The sequence below is a fragment of the Podarcis bocagei genome (genome assembly GCF_964188305.1).
Source record: "Podarcis bocagei genome assembly, chromosome: 8".
In the NCBI taxonomy this organism is placed as follows: Eukaryota; Metazoa; Chordata; class Lepidosauria; order Squamata; family Lacertidae; genus Podarcis; species Podarcis bocagei.
The window spans coordinates 29,016,591-29,035,714 of NC_138133.1; the positions used below are offsets into that span (position 1 = coordinate 29,016,591).

A 19,124-nucleotide genomic window follows, 5' to 3' on the forward strand; every position below is an offset into this window, starting at 1 on the left:
GGCTCCTCCTGTAACTTCTTCCGCACTCCAAAACTGTGGTCTGTGTTTTCCTATATACAGACATAGATGACATAATCTTTACCTAGGAGTTGGGGGAGAAAGTCAGGCCCTGTTTCAGGTATCTCCTAGCCCAGTGGTGGCGAACCTATGGCATGTGAACCAGAAAGGGCACTCAGAGGCCTCTCTGTGGGCACACATGCAGGGCCGTAGCTTCTGTGCTGGGGGTGGGAGGAGAGGAGAGGAGGGCTTGCGTGCAAGCAGGAGGGGAGGCAGGGATCTCTCAGAAGTGGAATGAAGGCTTCGTGCTGACCAGTGGCGTAGTGTGGGGGGGGTGCAGGGGGGGCCAGCCGCACCGGGCGCAACATCTGGGGGTTAGGGTTAGGGGGCGCAAATCCACGGGTTAGGGGGCGCAAATTACTTGCCTTGCCCCGGGTGCTGGCAACCCACGCTACGCCACTGGTGCTGACAGATTCCCGCCTCCACTCCTGCTTGCACGCAAGTAGGAGTGGGATTGGGCTACTCAGTTGAGAAGCGCCTGGCTGCCTTCAGGTGGTGCAGAGACTCTCAGATGCAGCTTCCGGGCTGCCTCCACCTACCCCAACCCCAGCAACTATTCAGCCTGGCTGCCTTCACAGGGTTGCAGGGGATCTGATGCTGAGGTGGGGGCTCCTTTAAACTTCTCCCTTGAGGGGAGTACAGCCATGAACCCCTCAATGGACATTGTGACGGAGCCTGCATCTCCCCAGCTGAGCAGCCCGGATCCAGCTCCTGTTCCCATGCAAGCAGCAACGCTGCCTAGCAGAGTAGCCCGATCCCACTCCTACTTGCCTGCTTGAAGGAGTAGGCTGGGGAGGGTGTGGCAGCAACATCCCTTGCCTGCTCGTGTAACAGAAGTGTGGCACTCAAAACGGAAGTTATACTCAGAATAGAGCATGTTCGGCTTCTGAAAAAAGTTCCAAAACCGGAACACTCATTTCCGGGTTTGAAGTATTCAGGTTCCAAGCAGTTTGAGAACTAAGCTGTTCAAAAACTGAGGAACCACTGTATTTATTTTTCCCAATTTGAACTGTATTTATCCCCCCCGCCCCGCTGCCGTGGTGATTTTCTTGAGTCAAAATGAGAGTACAGTGGTACCTCGGGTTACAGACGCTTCAGGTTACAGACGCTTCAGGTTACAGACTCCACTAACCCAGAAATAGTACCTCGGGTTAAGAACTTTGTTTCAGAATGAGAACAGAACAGAAATCGCATGGCAGTGGCGTGGTGGCAGTGGCAGTGGGAGGCCCCATTAGCTAAAGTAGTACCTCAGGTTAAGAACCATTTCAGGTTAAGAACGGACCTCCAGAACGAATTCAGTTCTTAACCCGGGTACCACTGTACCCCTAAACATTTATTTAGAAAAAAGTGCTGAGTTATACTACAAAATTATATATCAATGGAAGGATAATTTAATGAAGAATGTAATGCAATAACTTTTATGAATTATTATTTATTACAACAGCAGTCATCAAGAAGAAACGTGAAACACACAGAAAAAATGAGATATACGGGTTAAATTGCCGTGTTGGCACTTTGCGATAAATAAGTGGGTTTTGGGTTGCAGTTTGGGCACTTGATCTCTTAAAGGTTCACCACCACTGTCCTAACCATTCAGAAGACTCAAGAAGATCCTGCTATTGGGAGCAATCTGCCAATCTCTCTAACAAAGGAGGTACTTGTTAACTTTGACAGATTACTTCTGGCTCCATTAACCCTTTCTTGTATAACCCATTTCCAAACTCCCAACTGTGTTTTTTCAAAATACAGTGGTTTTTAAAGAGAACTGATCTGAGTCAAGAGGAATAAATTAAAATCCCACACTGAATAGTGTTCTTCTAACCAAAATGGGGCAAGGTCCACTAGATTAATAGCTTCATATGCCTATTACTATTACAATAATATTGCTTCAGAGGAAGGAAGAGCGGCTAACATTCTGCACATTGCAATTTTGTAAATTGGGAACTTGTGGCCAGCCTTCTTGCTGAGTGTGAAAGGGTAGGCTTCTATGGATACTGACCATCCCTGGACCTGTTTGGGAGAAAGGGACCCAAAAGCAAGTGAGTCTATAAGCTTATTTCCTCTGTATGCCTGCTATTAAGAGTGCATATTTGCATCCTGATTCTATTCTGCTTCCAAATCCGGAATTTAATTGCAAGACTCTAATTTAAGTTTGAGCAAAAGAAAAAGAAAAATGCTCGTTCGTTCTTTTCCCTTAGTGCATATTTGCTTAGTTTTGTTGACTCTTGTTCCTGCTCAGATGGAGAAACTTATGAATCAACTAGTAGAATATCCTAATCCAGTGTTTTATTAATGGTGGGAATGCAGCTGGGAACCTTGAGTGGAAGGTGGCACTGAGGGGATATCCACAGATACCAGGTATTTCACAAAAAGCATTCCATACACCATCTCTAACTGGAAAGACTGAAATGAAGTGACATTGATCAAAATCTTTTAGCAAAGAAGAAAAAGCAAACACGCTGGTATCTTTGAGCCCAGAGTCCCAGCACTAAAGCCTTTCCTTCAAAATAAATAAAAACACAAAAAGGGGTTTGTGTGTACCCTTTATACTAAGTAAGTCATCTCTGTGGTCAGTGTGTCTGTGTGCAGAATTCCTGCATTGCAAGGGGACTGGATGACTCTGGGAATCCCTGCCAACTCTACAATTCTATGATCCTAGTATTTATTAGACGATTGCCTAGTACCCATTCCACGGTTATTTTACTGTCTTTTTTTAAAAAAGGAAAGCAAACCTGTTATAATGAAGTGTTGCAAACATATGTATCACACATAAAATCTGGCCAAATAAAGAAAATATGATGTTTGCAGCTCTGGAATCTCCCTGCTCTTAACGCTGCAAAATGAGCCTGGCCCGGAAAGGAGATTAGTGCAATCCATTTAAAAGTAATCCTATTCTATTCTACCTACTTCATAGTGGAACATCAGCTTAATTTGTAATTAAGGAAGATTTATCTGGGGAGAGTATCTGAAGAAGCCTTCTTTCCCAATCTAGTGCACTCCAGATGTTTTGGACTGCAATTTTCATCAGCTGCAGACATGAGGGCTGAGGCTGATTGGAGTCTTAACCACTGGCGGAGGAACGGGGGAGCGCACCACCCCCAACACCATCGGGGAGGGGACTACCATTGCGCCTGTCCCCCCTGGACACACTTGGTGGATTTTCCCCCACAGCGCTGGGCACTAAGCCCCCACAAGCAGTGTGTCATGCCCCCAGGACACATGCCATGCCCCCATGGGTGACACGTCACACCCCCGGGACGCATGCCACACCCCCACAGGCAGCATGCCACATACCCCAGGACGCATGCCACGCCCCCGCAGGTGACATGCCATGTCCCCGGGGTGCCAGAGCATGCAGCTTCACCACTGGTCTTAACGCCTTAAAGGCATCAGACTGGGGGAGGCTGGTTTTAGCTCACCTCACCTCAAAATGGATATTGCAGAGTTGGAAAAGATTCAGAAACAAGCAACCAAAATGATCAAGGAAATGGAGTGACTTTGCTATGAGGAAAGGTTCCAGAATTTTTGACTTTTTCCATTGAGAGAAAGGGTGACATAACAGAAATTTGCAACTGATGAATGGCCTGGGGAAAGTGGATAGAGAAAAAAGTGTTTCTCCCTCTCTTGTGGGCATCCCATGAAATGGAATGTTGGAAGGTTCCAGATAAATAAAAGGAATTAGGGTACTTCTTCACACAGTGCATAGTTAAAACTACGTGTATTGTTTTTTACATATTGAACAAATATTGTTTCATGAGATTTTATGTTGTTTACTGCTGAATATTATCTTATAAGCAAGCTATAAATTTGTATAATAAGTAAATGCATAAATAAATAAATAAATCACTTCTATTGTTTACTCTTAGAATTTAAAATGTTGGCTTTCTACCTGAGTGCAACATCAAATAAATCTACCAACAAGTTTGAGGCTTACGCTAGCTACAAAAAACAAGTTAGATGGCTGCTACCATGAAATAATGGGTTTTAAAATAGAATACATTATTTTATCACACTTTCACCCCGCCCTTTCTGCAAGGAGCTTAGACTAGCATGCATATTTGCCATACATCTTCACAAATTGCCCTCTCTTTAGGCAGGGAATGTGTGTGACTTGCTCAGCATTGTTAGTTATTTGTAGTGTATTTGTAGCGGAAATGTATTTCACACACACACACACACACAAATGGTATTGGGGAAAGGAGGTGGCAGTTGGCTGGTTATTTTGTTAGTTCTATCTTTAACTGTGAATGTGAGAGTTGTGGGGATGCTGTCTGGAGGACACTGTGAGGACAGGCAAGTTAATGGGTGAATAACGTATGCATTAGGGATGCAGGTGGTGCTGTGGGTTAAACCACAGAGCCTAGGACTTGCTGATCGGAAGGTCGGCAGTTCGAATCCCTGCAACAGGGTGAGCTCCCGTTGTTCGGTCCCAGCTCCTGCCAACCTAGCAGTTCGAGAGCACGAAGTGCAAGTAGATAAATAGGTACCGCTCCGGCGGGAAGGTAAACGGTGTTTCCGTGTGCTGTTCTGGTTCGCCACATGACCCGGAAGCTGTCTGTGGACAAATGCAGGCTCCCTCAGCCAATAAAGCAAGTTGAGTGCCACAACCCCAGAGTCGGTCACGACTGGACCTAATGGTCAGGGGCCCCTTTACCTTTACTAACTTATGCATTGCTATGAAGGAGTTTTGAAAGCAAAAAAGGACTAAATCCTCTCTTGAGCTCAAGGGAGAGAAATGCATTCCATTCATGAATGCATATGTAAATAATACTTGTTGTTCAACTGGGGCCAGCATGACAAGTAAAGATTTATCTCCAGCTGTTTGTAAGGCATATATTTCTATCTTCTTCTTCTCCTTTGGCGATCACTCGTAGCCAAGTAAGATTGTCTCCCATAAACACCGTTTTATATAGCGTCACCTAATGAGCTTCATGGTTTAGGGAGAAATTTGGAACTGGGTCTTCTTCATCCTAGCCCCATAAACTACACCAGGAGTGTAGACCTAGGGGCCAAACAGCAGTCCTCTCTGATCCTCAAGATTCTCTCCAAGCCACATACCACTCACTGGCCCTGCTCAGCAACCTCCCCGAGTGCTCTTGCATGAGTGGAAGGTACTGCTTAATTGTAATAATGTGCTTCTTGCTTGCCTGGCTGGAGGAATGTGCATATAGAAACCTCTGGCTTTGGTGTGACTGCAGTGCAGCCTACTATACAAGGAAAGGTTGCATTAATTGCTCTGGTTACTTTTCCTTCTGGCCCTGCCCACCAGTCTCAAGAAAGAAGCCCCTGAAAAATTGCCTACAACCAGGGCCAGCCCACCCATGAGGCAAGTTGTGGTGATTGCCTCAGGTGGCAGGATTCACAAGGGCAGCAGGTTCCATGGTAAATCTTTATTGCCCCTTGTTCCTGATGAACATCTTCCCTCACCCCTTCATCCCTGGTGGGAAGGGGGCCACTGTTTTGTGGTTTGCCTCAGGTGACGAAATGTTTGGGCGAGCCCTGCCTACGAGGGAGCAAAGCCCTTAGGCTGAAAATAATTCCCTGGCTCTGTTCCATCCACTAGGCAATGACCTTTGCCCCCGAAGACTGCTTGTGATCTTGTTTGGTGATTCCTACAGTTATAGCAGCGGGCCATGGTGGGAGAAGTCTTGCTGTGCTGCTAGGTTTATCCCCGAGTGCTGCAGGCTATGAGACATGTTGCCCTTATTGACAAATGGAACCATAATTAAGTAAAAATTAATTGACCCACATCTACACAGCATCATTCTTAAAATATTTTACAATTATCTGACGATCAGAAAAACTGAGCAGTCAATTGATTGCTAGTTGCTTTTTGGATAGTTTTATGGATTTTGATATCGTATCAGTTTTGCAAGGAAATAATGTATGCGTACATCTGTGCAGCTAGAATAACAAAATATTAAAAGAGTAGGCTGGTGCATGTTATGTTGCTGACACAGACAAATGCACATTAGTGCATATGTTTAGGCACTGGATGTTTAGGAAATTATGGTGCCTTTGGCGTATCTCCTAGCTAATAGTGCAAGTGAATGTAAAATCTCTGGCACAAAGAACAAAACTATTATGCTACAGCCAGGACACATTCACACAACCAGCAGGCATGTGGGAACTTCAGCACATACACTTGGCATGCATGCTTGTGATGACTGCCAGTCTGTAGTGAGGCATTACCACACACAGTATTCAGCTTTCAGCATGTTTGGGGAAGCATCGGTGGGGTTGGGTTAGAGGTATGCATCCCAATGCGTGCTGTAATATAAATCCCATGCTTGGTCATAGATTTACACTGCACTGGGCTTCCGCATACTGGATTCCGCATACTGTGGCTATCTTGTGGTTAGATGGTTGCCTGAGTAGCTTCAATAGGCCTGGCAATCTTTACGGATGGAAAATAGTTTGCTAACTTTTACTGCTCAGGTTCAGTTCCATGCATTCAAATTTAATAGCAGATCAGGTATGCTTATCTAAATTAGTATCAATTTCTGCACTTTCCATTGCAGTCTATATTTACTCATACAAGTGTAACCAAGTATTTCTAAGCAGCCAGGCTGAATGACAACACTGAGTTGGCTAATGGTAGAAGCAATGCTTTAAAATGTTTCCATTTTATGAAAACTGAAAAGGAGCGCCCGGGGGGGGGGGTATGAGAAAAATAATCCAGTCAATGTGATGCAGGGTAATTATCCATTTAGGAGCGGTAAACATCGCTAATCAGATTAGCTGGATTTGGACCTTAGGAAAGTCTGCTCTTTAACCATGCAAGCCTATGTGTGTCTACTTGGAAGTAAGCCCTGTGGAGTTCAGTGGGACTTACTTTCAAGAACTGCAGCCTAATGGCCACATCTATTATTTATTATTTTATTTTATTTATAAGGTTCATATCCTGCCTCTCATTACATGCAATATCGAGAGGGGCACGACCATTTGCAACAAAATATAAAACACTTTAATCATACACTCACACTTCATTCATTAAATATATCACTCAAGATAGTGATGCAACTCAGCACACTTTAGTAAAAGTGAATACTTTGTTTACAAATGCTGCAGGAACAAAGGCAGCAATGGTCCTCTAAACGGGAAATCAAAACAGCAATATGTAACTGCATCTCTTTGTTTCTTATGCTGACTATGCTCCATATAGGTTCCGTTTGTATGTTTATGTGTACATATGCTTATTTTCTGAAAATGTTTAAAAGGGAAAAGGAAGTACAGAAGGAGAAGGTCGAGGAGAAGAGGGGAAAGCAGGCAAGATCTACAACAGAGCGGGGAATCAAAATTCTGTACACTGGTATAGATTATGTGCACATGATGAGACTTGTTGGCCAGCATGGGATCCCAAATCTCTCACTCCACACATTCATTTGTACACAGATCGATGTCTGAATAGGGATGGCGCACTCTAGGGCTTAAGCGTATAGGCCATGATCCAGGAAGTGTTTAGCTGAAATCTTTTCTCAGTCACATACTCATTAAGTGATCGAGGCTTAAGCAAGCCCCTTTATGTCACCCACCATCTTACATCTGCAATATGGAGATGATGATGATGATGATATTGTCCTCTCTTGTAGGGTTGCTGTAAGGATTACCGGAAGAATGCATAGGTGCATTTCAGCACTCTAAAATGCTACATAAATAATGCATGTGTTTTATTAGTTAGACATTGCAAAAAAATTACAGTGGTACCTCAGGTTACATACGCTTCAGGTTACATACACTTCAGGTTACAGACTCCGCTAACCCAGAAATAGTACCTCGGGTTAAGAACTTTGCTTCAGGATGAGAACAGAAATCGTGCTCCGGTGGCACGGCAGCAGCATGAGGCCCCATTAGCTAAAGTGGTGCTTCAGGTTAAAAACAGTTTCAGGTTAAAAACAGACCTCCGGAATGAATCAAGTTCTTAACCCGAGGTACCACTGTATAGAAAAAGTTTTGAACGAGTATGTCAAAGTCATACTGTCCATACATTTCTGTTAATTCCAAATGACGATGATACCAATTTTGATAGCTTTCTGTTGAACGGAGGCATAAGAATGAGTTAGTGTTATTTATGCCATTGATAAACTATCTGAAATAGAGATTATCTTGTTATTTGAAACACTTTTTGGATTACTGCAGGAGAATAGAAACAGGGTGGGAGTAATTTTACCCCACTGAGGATCTTTTTCACATCTTTCATTTTAACACATTTCAGACACTGGGCGCACAGCTTGTGCACAGGATATCTATGCTAGTTCAGCAATTGAACTTTTTAAATAGAAAGGGAGAGGGAGAGAGAATGCCTTCAGTTTTACAACAGCTCCCTGTCTAGCCTTGAGACAAAGGCGGCTCTATGTTTAAGAAGGAGGTTTCTTGGTTGCTGTCCCAGCTGCCTGCAATGTAACACTGTGTCCCCAAGACTGGGATTAATGTACCAAGGGCTCCTCCTCCTTTTGCTGCTAGGCAGGGTCATAAAGGATTTTCTACCACACATCCCCTTTACTGTACCATGCAGTATTGCCACCTTAAAGAGCTTGCTCTAGATGGAAATGCAATTATTCCCCTGCTTACTCATTTAAACATTTGGCTAAGATGTCATATTCCAAATAAGCCAAGTGCTTCAGAAACCAGAAGGCCATGCATTAAGCACTGCATGCGCACATTAGCTTCCACATCCCCACTTCCAACAGTAACCTTCCACACTGCTTGGGAGGCATGCTTCCTGAAAACTTAACATAATCTCCTTCATTATGTTATGCTCCTTCATCTGTTCCAGCTCCACTTCTACCTTTCAGGGTGTTTGTATCTTATATGGTTTGGTATCAGATCTTAAAGCAATGTCCACAGGATCTCCTTTAAGTAGACCAGTGTCCCCAAATATATCTCCGCCCCCACCCCCTGCTGTTTTCAGTAGTCTCATACTTGGAGCTTCTCCATGACTGAGCTTATCCAGGTTATGACTATTGCATACTCAGTGAACAAAATCTGCTTCTCTTTGTAGCTTGTTTGTGTCATAAAGCATAAAAAGTGGCATCTGTGTAAAATGATTTCTGCTTTATGTAAATATGGGGTGGGGTGCTCTGGAATCTTCTGTAGGTCATCCCTCTTAAATTGCTGTGGCATCAGCTCATAAATCACTTTTGGAACGATGATTGTCCCAAATATATTCTTCAGGAAGGGTTACTGTCTTTACAAAATATGGAACCTAAGAAGAATAAGACATCCACTACTGTGGTCACTTTTGAACACAGCAAAATAACTATTTTGGAGCACATCCTGAAATGTGCACTCCCATCACTGGGGCAAACTCCTCTGTGAATTCTTCCACAACTCGTGCATGCTGTTTGAAAGGGTATCTTTGTGTTGCAGAATGCTTTTAAAATGGCAGGATTGCTTTTTCTTGGACTTCCAGTATGAATCTACTCTTTTCCAAAATGACCACCAAGTCTTCTCATGTTTTGTGGACTAAAGGTTACCTTCTCCAAGTTGCTCCAAAGTTATCTTTCCTATCCTGCTCTGGGTTTTTTATGTACTCTGATTCCCTTGCTTATCCCCATGGCTTGATGAAGGACTGAGTCTTCTATTAGCTACATTCTTTCAGGAACCCTTTCTGCAGAAAAGCCTTCCACAGCCTAGTGCTTTCCAGATGTTTGGGTCTACAGTGCAGTGGAGACTGGTGCATTGGTGTGAACGGGGCAGTGCCCCACCAACCTCACTCTGCCTTCAGCCAGCCCCCACCTTCTCACAACCAGCCCGGGAGGGGGGGGTGGCACTGGCTGTCCACCTGCCCTTCCTCAATCTTGATGTTGCTCTTGCGGAACTCAACAGGGAGGAGGATGGAGACCAAACTAGCATTAGTAGGTTTTGCTTGCAATTGGCTCTGATTCTTCCTACAGTTGGCATTCCTGCTTTCTCCCCTACCAGTCCCAATGCCGAATACCACTTCTACAGTACCCACCAGCCCCATCAAGCATGGCCCATAGTCAGGAATGGTGGGAACTGTGGTTCATAACTGATGGAGGGCAAAAGATTGGAGAGACCTTTTCTAGAATTACAGCCACCAATCTATCTCTACCAGCGGTCTTCTGTTTTGTAACAGTAAATTCAGTCTTGTTCAGACAAAGCCCTAACAAATGACTCAGGGATTTGACTAGTCTTCGACATCAGACTTCTCATAAGCTACAGTCCTCTTGGGAGTGAAATAGGTATCTAATCTGGCTACGGTTGTGCTTGTTGCCCTCTTCAGCAAAGATAAAGGAATTGCAAACATTGGGCGATATTCAATGTTAGCCATACTCAGACTATACCCACTGAAATCAACCAGTTGAATCCAATTGGTTTACTGTGAGAAAAGTTTACATGAATAGCAGCCATTGTTGGCTTCTTTCCCCATAACATAAAGTGATGAGCTTTATATGCACTATTCCTCTGAGGCCAGGCAAAAGCAAGCAAATATTTTCTTCTATTTCTTCCAGGGTGCAGGATTATTAAAGCTGAAGACTTCTGGTGCAGGGAACAGTGTCATTTTCCTTGTCTGGTTAGGAATCTGTAAATTTACAACATGACTTCTGACACCATGTTATGGTCTTCCATTGATGTGTCATGCATTAAAACGCACATCTATCAAGACTCCTTTTATGTGTCTGAGGAGGAGCTCTGTCAACTTTAATGGAATCACTCTGAAATAATTAGTTACGAGAGTGAATGTTAAAAATTTAAATGTCAGTAAGCATTAGAGGTCCAAAGTTTCACATAGATGTCCCATTGACTTTAATTCATGAATTGTGAGCTACTGCCCAAGGTTACAATTCTTGCTGCGATCTAGTAAAATCAATGGTGTTGTAGTGGAGTAAACGCAGTCAGAATTATACCTGGCTGTCTTTTCCAACCTCTAAACTACCACCCCTGGCTCAGAACAGAGCTAAATAAAATGTCCCTTTGTACCAGCAAATGCTTATTAAAGACACTGTCGCAATATAATTTATTCGACTTCCTACCCAACTAACCAAAGCAAGCCATTACATAAAAAGTAACTGGAAAGCAAATGTGGTGTGGATGCCATTATTTGGAACTTGTACTCTGATGAAAAGAATGCCAATTCCTTGAAACAGTATTTTCCCCACCCCCTTTTGGAGGTTTGTGCCAGTCATTCACTCGCTGCCAGTATGATGCTTTTTGGAAGGATTCTGTTCAGAGTTTGCAGCAGAGATTGCTGGGGATTCTTTTTTCTTAATACTGGCTGGGAACAATGCATGTGTGAAGAAGGCAGTGGAAGCTGCAGAATCAGATACCCAGTGCCACTTGAGTGGATGAAATGAATACTGGAAAATAACCCTCTCTTAAATTAAAACTAAGTGGGCCTCAGTTAGGTTACTTAAGCCTAGATTTGCAAGTACAATTACATAGGCTATTGTATACATTAAAAAACTAGCACAGGGAAGACTGTTGAAAGGGGTGGGTAAGGGAAGGAACAGGTAACAGAGAATGCAAGATTGCTTCCCCCCCTTTTATAAATTTAATCACTGATGTTGCACAAAGCTTTCCATGCTTCATCATGTTAGCAACTATCCCCATCCAATGGAATTCTGTTATTCCCATTTTGGTGATGGGGAAGTTGAAGCCAACAAATTTTATCAAGAGTCAAGCAGCGGAGGAGGAAGTGGAACTTGGACCCAAATCTCCAAGATCAAAGGCCAATAATCCACTGGATCGTGCTGGCTGCAAATCAATGCAGAGACATTCTTTTTACAGGGGAAAATGTCAGTGAAAAATCAAATACCTGAAGCCTTTTCCAGATAGTTCAATATGAGTGCTGCAATCCACAATTTAGCAACACTAATTTATTTATTTAAGTGCAGCACAAGCCCCTGGCACAAGTTGTATGGTTTTCCAAAATAAGAGCCTAAGCCTATAACTAATCCTAAGTACATATAACTGAAATAATTGCACATTCTACTCCTGTTCACCCCTGCCTTCACTCCTCTCCTCTTCTTCTGTTGCCTTTTCCTGTGTTGAATTTTAGACTGTATGCTCCTTGGGGAGGGGCCTGTCCTCTTGCAAAGTATCATGAATGTTGATGTCTCCATATCATTGATCCAGATCCATAGGTGGGGGGGGGGGGGGAATCAGGGCAGGGTAGGGTAATACCTTTATTGGAACCAATCAAAGTGTCACAAAATATTGAGCAAACCTTTGTGTTCTCCATAACTTTTCATCAGGAATAAGGCTGATGTTGGTTAGTAGTTCCCAGTTCCTTATTCCTATTTCCCATGAAGGGTTGAAACAGAGCTGCATAATCAGTGGTAATGAGAAACACAATTGTACAGTGGTACCTCAGGTTAAGAACTTAATTCGTTCTGGAGGTCCGTTCTTAACCTGAAACTGTTCTTAACCTGAGGTACCACTTTAGCTAATGGGGCCTCCCACTGCTGCCGTGCGATTTCTGTTCTCATCCTGAAGCAAAGTTCCTAACCCGAGGTACTATTTCTGGGTTAGCGGAGTCTGTAATCTGAAGCGTCTGAAACCCGAGGTACCACTGTACCACTAAAAAAGATTTGTACTTTCCAATATCATATATCTCCAAGACCAGGGATGTTCCTCTTGAGATACACAAGAATTCTCTGCAATCAAAATGGTTGGGTGTTGGGTTGTTTGTTTGAACATTATTTAATGCATGACAACACCAGATGATATACCCACATCTCCAGGAGGTTGTCCTTTTTGATACACCCCAGTGTCGCATCCAGTTCAGTGCCTAATTTTGGCACACTACACTGTCAAGGGCTCTAGCCTCTCATCTTGCCAATGTATCTGCAAAATAAAAAGGAGCTGGGAGCGTGCCCCCACAAACTAAGCTTTAAAAAGGTAAAGGTACCCCTGACCATTAAGGGATGCAGGTGGCGCTGTGGGTTAAACCACAGAGCCTAGGACTTGCCAACCTAATGGAGGTCCAGTCGTGGCTGACTCTGGGGTTGCGGCACTCATCTCGCTTTATTGGCCGAGGGAGGCAGCGTACAGCTTCCAGGTCATGTGGCCACCATGACTAAGCCGCTTCTGGTGAACCAGAGCAGCACACCAAAACGCCGTTTACCTTCCCGCCGGAGCGGTACCTATTTATCTACTTGCACTTTGACGTGCTTTCGAACTGCTAGGTTGGCAGGAGCAGGGACTGAGCAATGGGAGCTCACCCCGTCACAGGGATTCGAACCGCCGACCTTCTGATCGGCAAGTCCTAGGCTCTGTGGTTTAACCCACAGCACCACCCGCGTCCCTAAACTAAGTTTTAGGCCTCCACAGATCATTTATCCACACCTCCGGATATTATGCCAGACCAAATGAAAAAAAGGGGGGGAATTGTTATATGGTTGCAAAGAGGACATTGGCTTATGACACTTGCTGAAGGAACCGAACTCCATGAAGATTCCAGGTAACATGAAGCTCTAGCTGTAGGACAGTATGTTCATAAGGGAAGGACTGTAGCTCAGTGGAAGAGCATTTGCTTTGCATGCAAAAGGTCCCAGGTTCAATCCCTGGCATCTCCAGATAAGGCTGGGAAAAATGCCTACCTGAAACCCTACAGACTCATTGCTAGTTACTTTTGATAATACTGAGCTAAATGGTTGAATGGCTTGACTTTGTATAAGGTAGGTTCCTATGCTAGGGCGAGGAGCATTTTTCAGTGTGGGGGCTGCATTCCTTCATGCACAATGCTTGTGCCAGTGTTGAGCAGGGCCAGAGCAATGGATGCAACTCTCACCTTTATGCAGGAGGCAAAAGCACACAAAATTAAGAGGCTTCTCCACTCTCTCTCTATCCAGGCAAGCAAGAGGCCTTGCCACAGTTCAAGGTCACATTCCAGCAAGGCAGAGGCAGTCAGGGAAGGCATGAAATAGAGCCAATCGGGTGTCTGGCTTGGTGTGTCCTGGGGACATCTGGCCACCCCATCCTATGTAGCTGTGAAGAATCTCTGCACAGTGGGGGTGAGGAAACCTGTGGTGTGAATTGGCCCTTTTTCACTAGACAAACCGATAGTTATCATCAGATTTGCCAGAGATAGGCAATGCTCATGGCATGTCTGGGGTGTTCCACAGTTTGCAATTGCTGCAGAAAACATTGGTGGTTCCTGAAGTCCAGTATATGGGGTGACATCCACTGGTGTCAGCCTGCCTGCACAACAAAAATTCAATCTGCATAAATGGAGATTCTCCTGCCTATTCTCTCCCCTCCCTGCTGCAGTTCCCCAGTAATTCCAAAATCTGCTCCATTGCCTCTACTGGTCCATCTGGCTCAGCAGGGTCTCTTCTTACTGGTAGCGGCTTTCCAATGTATTTCCATGCATGTCTACTTGAGACGATCCAGTTTTAACTGGAGATCCTGGGGGAAATCAGGCTCATGGCTCAGAATAAGCATGCAACTGAGGCTGAGAACGCTGGTTGATATGGGAGGTCTATTCCATAATAGAATGTATGTATGTATATATAATAGATGTATGTATGGAAGTGAGAGCTGGACCATAAAGAAGGCTGAACGCCGAAGAATTGATGCTTTTGAATTATGGTGCTGGAGGAGACTCTTGAGAGTCCCATGGACTGCAAGAAGATCAAACCTATCCATTCTTAAGGAAATCAGCCCTGAGTGCTCACTGGAAGGACAGATCCTGAAGCTGAGGCTCCAATACTTTGGCCACCTCATGAGAAGAGAAGACTCCCTGGAAAAGACCCTGATGTTGGGAAAGTTGGAGGGCACAAGGAGAAGGGGATGACAGAGGACAAGATGGTTGGACAGTGTTCTCGAAGCTACCAACATGAGTTTGACCAAACTGCGGGAGGCAGTAGAAGACAGAAGTGCCTGGCGTGCTCTGGTCCATGGGGTCATGAAGAGTCGGACACGACTAAACGACTAAACAACATTCCATAAACAGCAAAACAAAACAAACACCCTGATGTCTTCAAAATGATTCTCATGCTTGAGTGGGGTGAAACATTGTATCCCGATTCTCACAAATACTTTGCATGACTATATCAAAAGATACAGTGTAATAATACATGTTTACTACAGAAACTGTATACAACTTTCAAACTAACGATTTCCCAAATAAAACAGATACTGGCACCTTGACCGTGGGCATCACTGGCATTTCAACAAATTGCACTTGCTTCCAAATGATGAGTTTATGATCAGCATGTAAGATGGCCAAGAGAATTTGTTTTTGTATGTGTTTCCAGGTTTGTAGAACTTTGCAACCTCGGAAGCTGCTTTCCATCACATAACGGTGATCACTAAGAGTCTCCTTTGTCATTTCATTGTAGTTCAACTACACGTGTCTCTGTGTAAAAAGTGTGTCCATCTCATTCCCTGCATTGATTTTCTCCAATAAGTTACTGACTTAAAAAACCAACTGCAAACAAAAAGCCATGCTGCCATTTCTGAATATGCTTTGGATGGAGCGAGTTCCCTCCATGGGCAGGAGATTGGCACATATTACCTTCCAACTCTATGATTCTATAAAACACATAAAACACTGTCAGGATAAATCACAAGTATGGAATATATTTATGCTGTCCAAAATCTAATTTCCCAAAAACTACTTGGGTGTATGGAGAGTTCAGAGTAACTGGTGCAAGCCAAAAGTTTCAGGTTTGGTGTTAGAATAAAAACTCAGTAACACCTATATGTGACCTGATTCCCAGTTGATGTGTGCTAGGTTGTTCATTATATCATACATCATTAACTTCATCTTATCATTAGTGCAGTCCTTGTGATCCTCTGGGACACAGGCTCAATGGTGTAACTACAAACACACACGAACACATTACTGATAATTGGGTTAGCTACTGAGCCACCTTGAACCTTCGTTTTCTCATCTGTATATTCATTGAGATGACTGATAGGCCCAGCTAACAGGACTAACATGAGGCTTACAATCCCCTTTGTGGATCACCCTTACATTTCATGCTCTTACATTTCAAAAGGTGTAAGCTTGGCAGGGTTTTTTAATTTAAAAAATTACACGCACGAAAATCACCCAGTAAGATTGCATTTTTCATTCATCTGTTAGCTCCCCACTTGTAAAACCTGCCTTAGTTAAGAAAGATTTGAACCCAGGAGAGTACCTTTTTAAAGCTATCAACAGTGCAGAACTGGGTTTGTTTCTTGGAATTGGCACAGCCAGAAATGTATATGATAACCTTTAAGGGGTTTCCAAAGCTTATCTGATTCTTGTTTTATGTCATTCTATGAAAGGCATGAAATCTATTAGGGATAAAGCTATATACAACTGGAATTTTATCACAAACACACCCTTTCTCCTTCCATTCTTACTGCGGTTTTTCTGTGATGTGACTGTAAACTGTTACAACATTCATTAACATGGCTTTCAGCTAATTGTCAAGAATAGGTATTGTAGGTCTTGGAATACTTATTATTTCTTTCTCATTATGTACAGCTTAGTGTTCTTTTAGATAGATGGGGTGGGGAGACAAATCCCATTTTAGCTTTGTTACTGTCAGAGGTGAACGGCTACATACCTGTCATCTGGCTACAATGGTCCTTTGGTCTGGTAACCGACCTTCCAGATAGTAACTAAGGGCTTTTCACACAGTAAGACCCAAAATTTGACCAAAAATATATATGTCATTATCCTCGTTTTGTCTTACAGGCTGAAAACATTCCCTGAGCTGTTATCCTAACATGAGTTTTTAATTTTGCCACAACAGAATACATATACAATCTGAACACTCACATAAAAGACCTAATCCAAATATGGTCATGAAGAACCCGACTGAATAAGGATAATGGTGGTGAAGCTGGAATGCTAATTCTCTAACATGCATTTGTTACATTCAGATGGATTTGTTCCCAAAGCTAGTAGCTAGATCCAAATTTCCTAGGATTTTCTAAATAACTTGGATATGCAGCAGGAAGGAAGGAGCAGAGTGCTGCCTTTTAAAGTGCAAAATCTGTTGGGCAATACTTTTATTGGGACCAACGAAAGCATCAAAAAAGTGTGGAGCTTTTGTGATATTTTGATTGATTCCAATAAAAATATGGTCCCACTATGTATGGGGGGGTTTAGGAACCTACATGTCTACCTTGGTTTTTTATGTCCCTTTAAACTGGCCTTTCATCTTTAATTTGCATACTACTAGGGTAGGTGGAGAAGGAGTAATTTGGAAGTACTATTGGCAGCCAAGGATTCCTCCTAGAATTCTTCAAGGCTTGCCTAAGCTGATGTTAGGGCTAGTTTGTGACAATGGAGTGGTATAAACTAACTGCTTCACCTATTTCTACAACAGAGTTAGGTAAAAGGAAAGTTTCTTCTTCTTTTAACCCTTACTATAGTGGCACCATGAATGTTTTCTGTTCAAGTCTGCACAAAGACAGGAGATCTGCAAGGGCAGCTATTTAAGCCTGCAATCCTATAGACCCCTTTATCAGAGAGTAAGTCCTATTGAACTTAATGGCACTTACTTCCAAGTAGACTTGGATAAGATTGCACCATATAGGAAGCAAGTGTGTGCATGAGTAGAGGAGCTCTTCATATACAGAGAGCAACCCAAAACTGCACCCTGATTCTTCATAGGGTGCATTTTGAAAAAACAAGCTGTGGGGCAGAAAAAGAGGGGAAAGAGGGAGCTCAGTGTCTTCTGTTGGTGAAACCAGTATGTAAAATATGGCTTCCTTGAGGTCCTCAGTGTGCTTTTGTTAATGGGTCTGAGAGAAAGAAATGAACAACTGTGAATCTGTCTGTGTTGAGAAACAAACACCTGTATGCAGATAAGAACATGTGTCTGTCTGTGTGTGAGGAAACATTAGTTGGGGAGGTCAGGTGTGGGCAGGGAAGAGAGGATAAAGTAATGTGGGCACAGCATTTGTTGCCTACAGACACAGAGAGAGCGAGAGAGCGCTATATATATGAGATACAGTGAGAGAAATGGATGGTGTTTGCCTGTGCGAGGGCTGTGTGGGTGTGCTAACAAGAACAGTGTGCATATCAAGAAAATGTGGTGCATATGTTGCGCGAGGTGCATTGTCTTGCAGAGAACAAACATTTGTGTGCAAGGAAAAGGCTCAAGGTGTAAAAAAAAATGATGGCATTGCGCTAGATATGAGACAAAGGATAAAGTGGGCACGAGACAGAGAGAAATGGGGTATAGGAGCGTGAGGCAGCATGTCATGTACAGGTGTGAGAAAAAGTGCCCGCGGATGTGGGAGAAAATGAGGGGATGAGGCAGAGGAATAAGGAGGAGGGGTGTGTGTTTGAGGGCAGGGAAGCATGTGTGAACGAGAATGAAGGGAATGTGTGCACCTGCGTGTGTGTACGTGGGCAGAGAGAGAGGTGTTGTGTGTGTATCCTTGGCTTGCTAAGCGTCTCCGAGGAAAGCATGAATGGCGCGCGCGAGGGCGAGGGCGCACAGAGAAGCGAAGGCTGTGGCAGGTGTTGGGGTGGGAAAGGCGCTGCTGTGGGTGGGCGCCTGTGAGGAGAGAGCCCGGCTCCTGTCCGTGGGGTCTCCTGGCTTCTTTCTCAGCCCTCATGGCTGAAGAGGGAGAGAGAGAGCGTGCGCGCGCGAGATAGAGCGCTCTCCTCCTCCTCCTCCTCCTCCTCCTCCTCCTCGGAGGGATTTAGCGTCTCCCGGCGGGAGAAACGCGGCTGTCCGCTCCGGGCGCGCCAGAAATAGGCTGGTCCCTTCACTCCCTCACTCACCATGTTGCCGCCGCCGAAGGGAGTCTCTGGGCGGGAAGGCGACGGGGCGCGCTCGGCAAGGCGAGGAGGAGGCGGCGCAGCGAGGCGCTGTCCAGGGTATCCCGGCTCTCCGTCAGCTCGGCGGGCGCTCGAGCGAGTAGCAGCTCCTTCCCCGGCCGGGCGTGCTGGGCTTCCCGCTCTCTCCGCCTCCGCCTCTCGCTCTGCAGCTTAAGGCCAGCTCCGGCCTCCCCATGCTCCGCGCGCCCGCCCCGCCCCCCGGCCTCGCGCGAAAGAGAGGGGGCGGGGCCGAGGGCGGCCGGGGGGGGGGGAGGCGCGGAGGCTCCTCCTCTTCTCCCAGCGCGAGCCGAGAGCTCAGCTTGCGCGC

At 44.6% G+C, this 19,124-nt stretch overlaps 1 protein-coding gene across 1 annotated transcript in view; it reads right to left on the minus strand.

Annotated features, from left to right (window-relative positions):
- Positions 1-19,021, minus strand: part of ELOVL2 (ELOVL fatty acid elongase 2) — a 51,801-nt gene extending 32,780 nt beyond the window's left edge. Inside the window, exon 1 of the mRNA XM_081206601.1 lies at positions 18,761-19,021. Coding sequence (XP_081062727.1) covers positions 18,761-18,763 — 3 coding nt within the window. The 5' untranslated portion in view covers positions 18,764-19,021. The remainder of the gene's footprint in view (positions 1-18,760) is intronic.
- Positions 19,022-19,124: the final 103 nt, after the last annotated feature.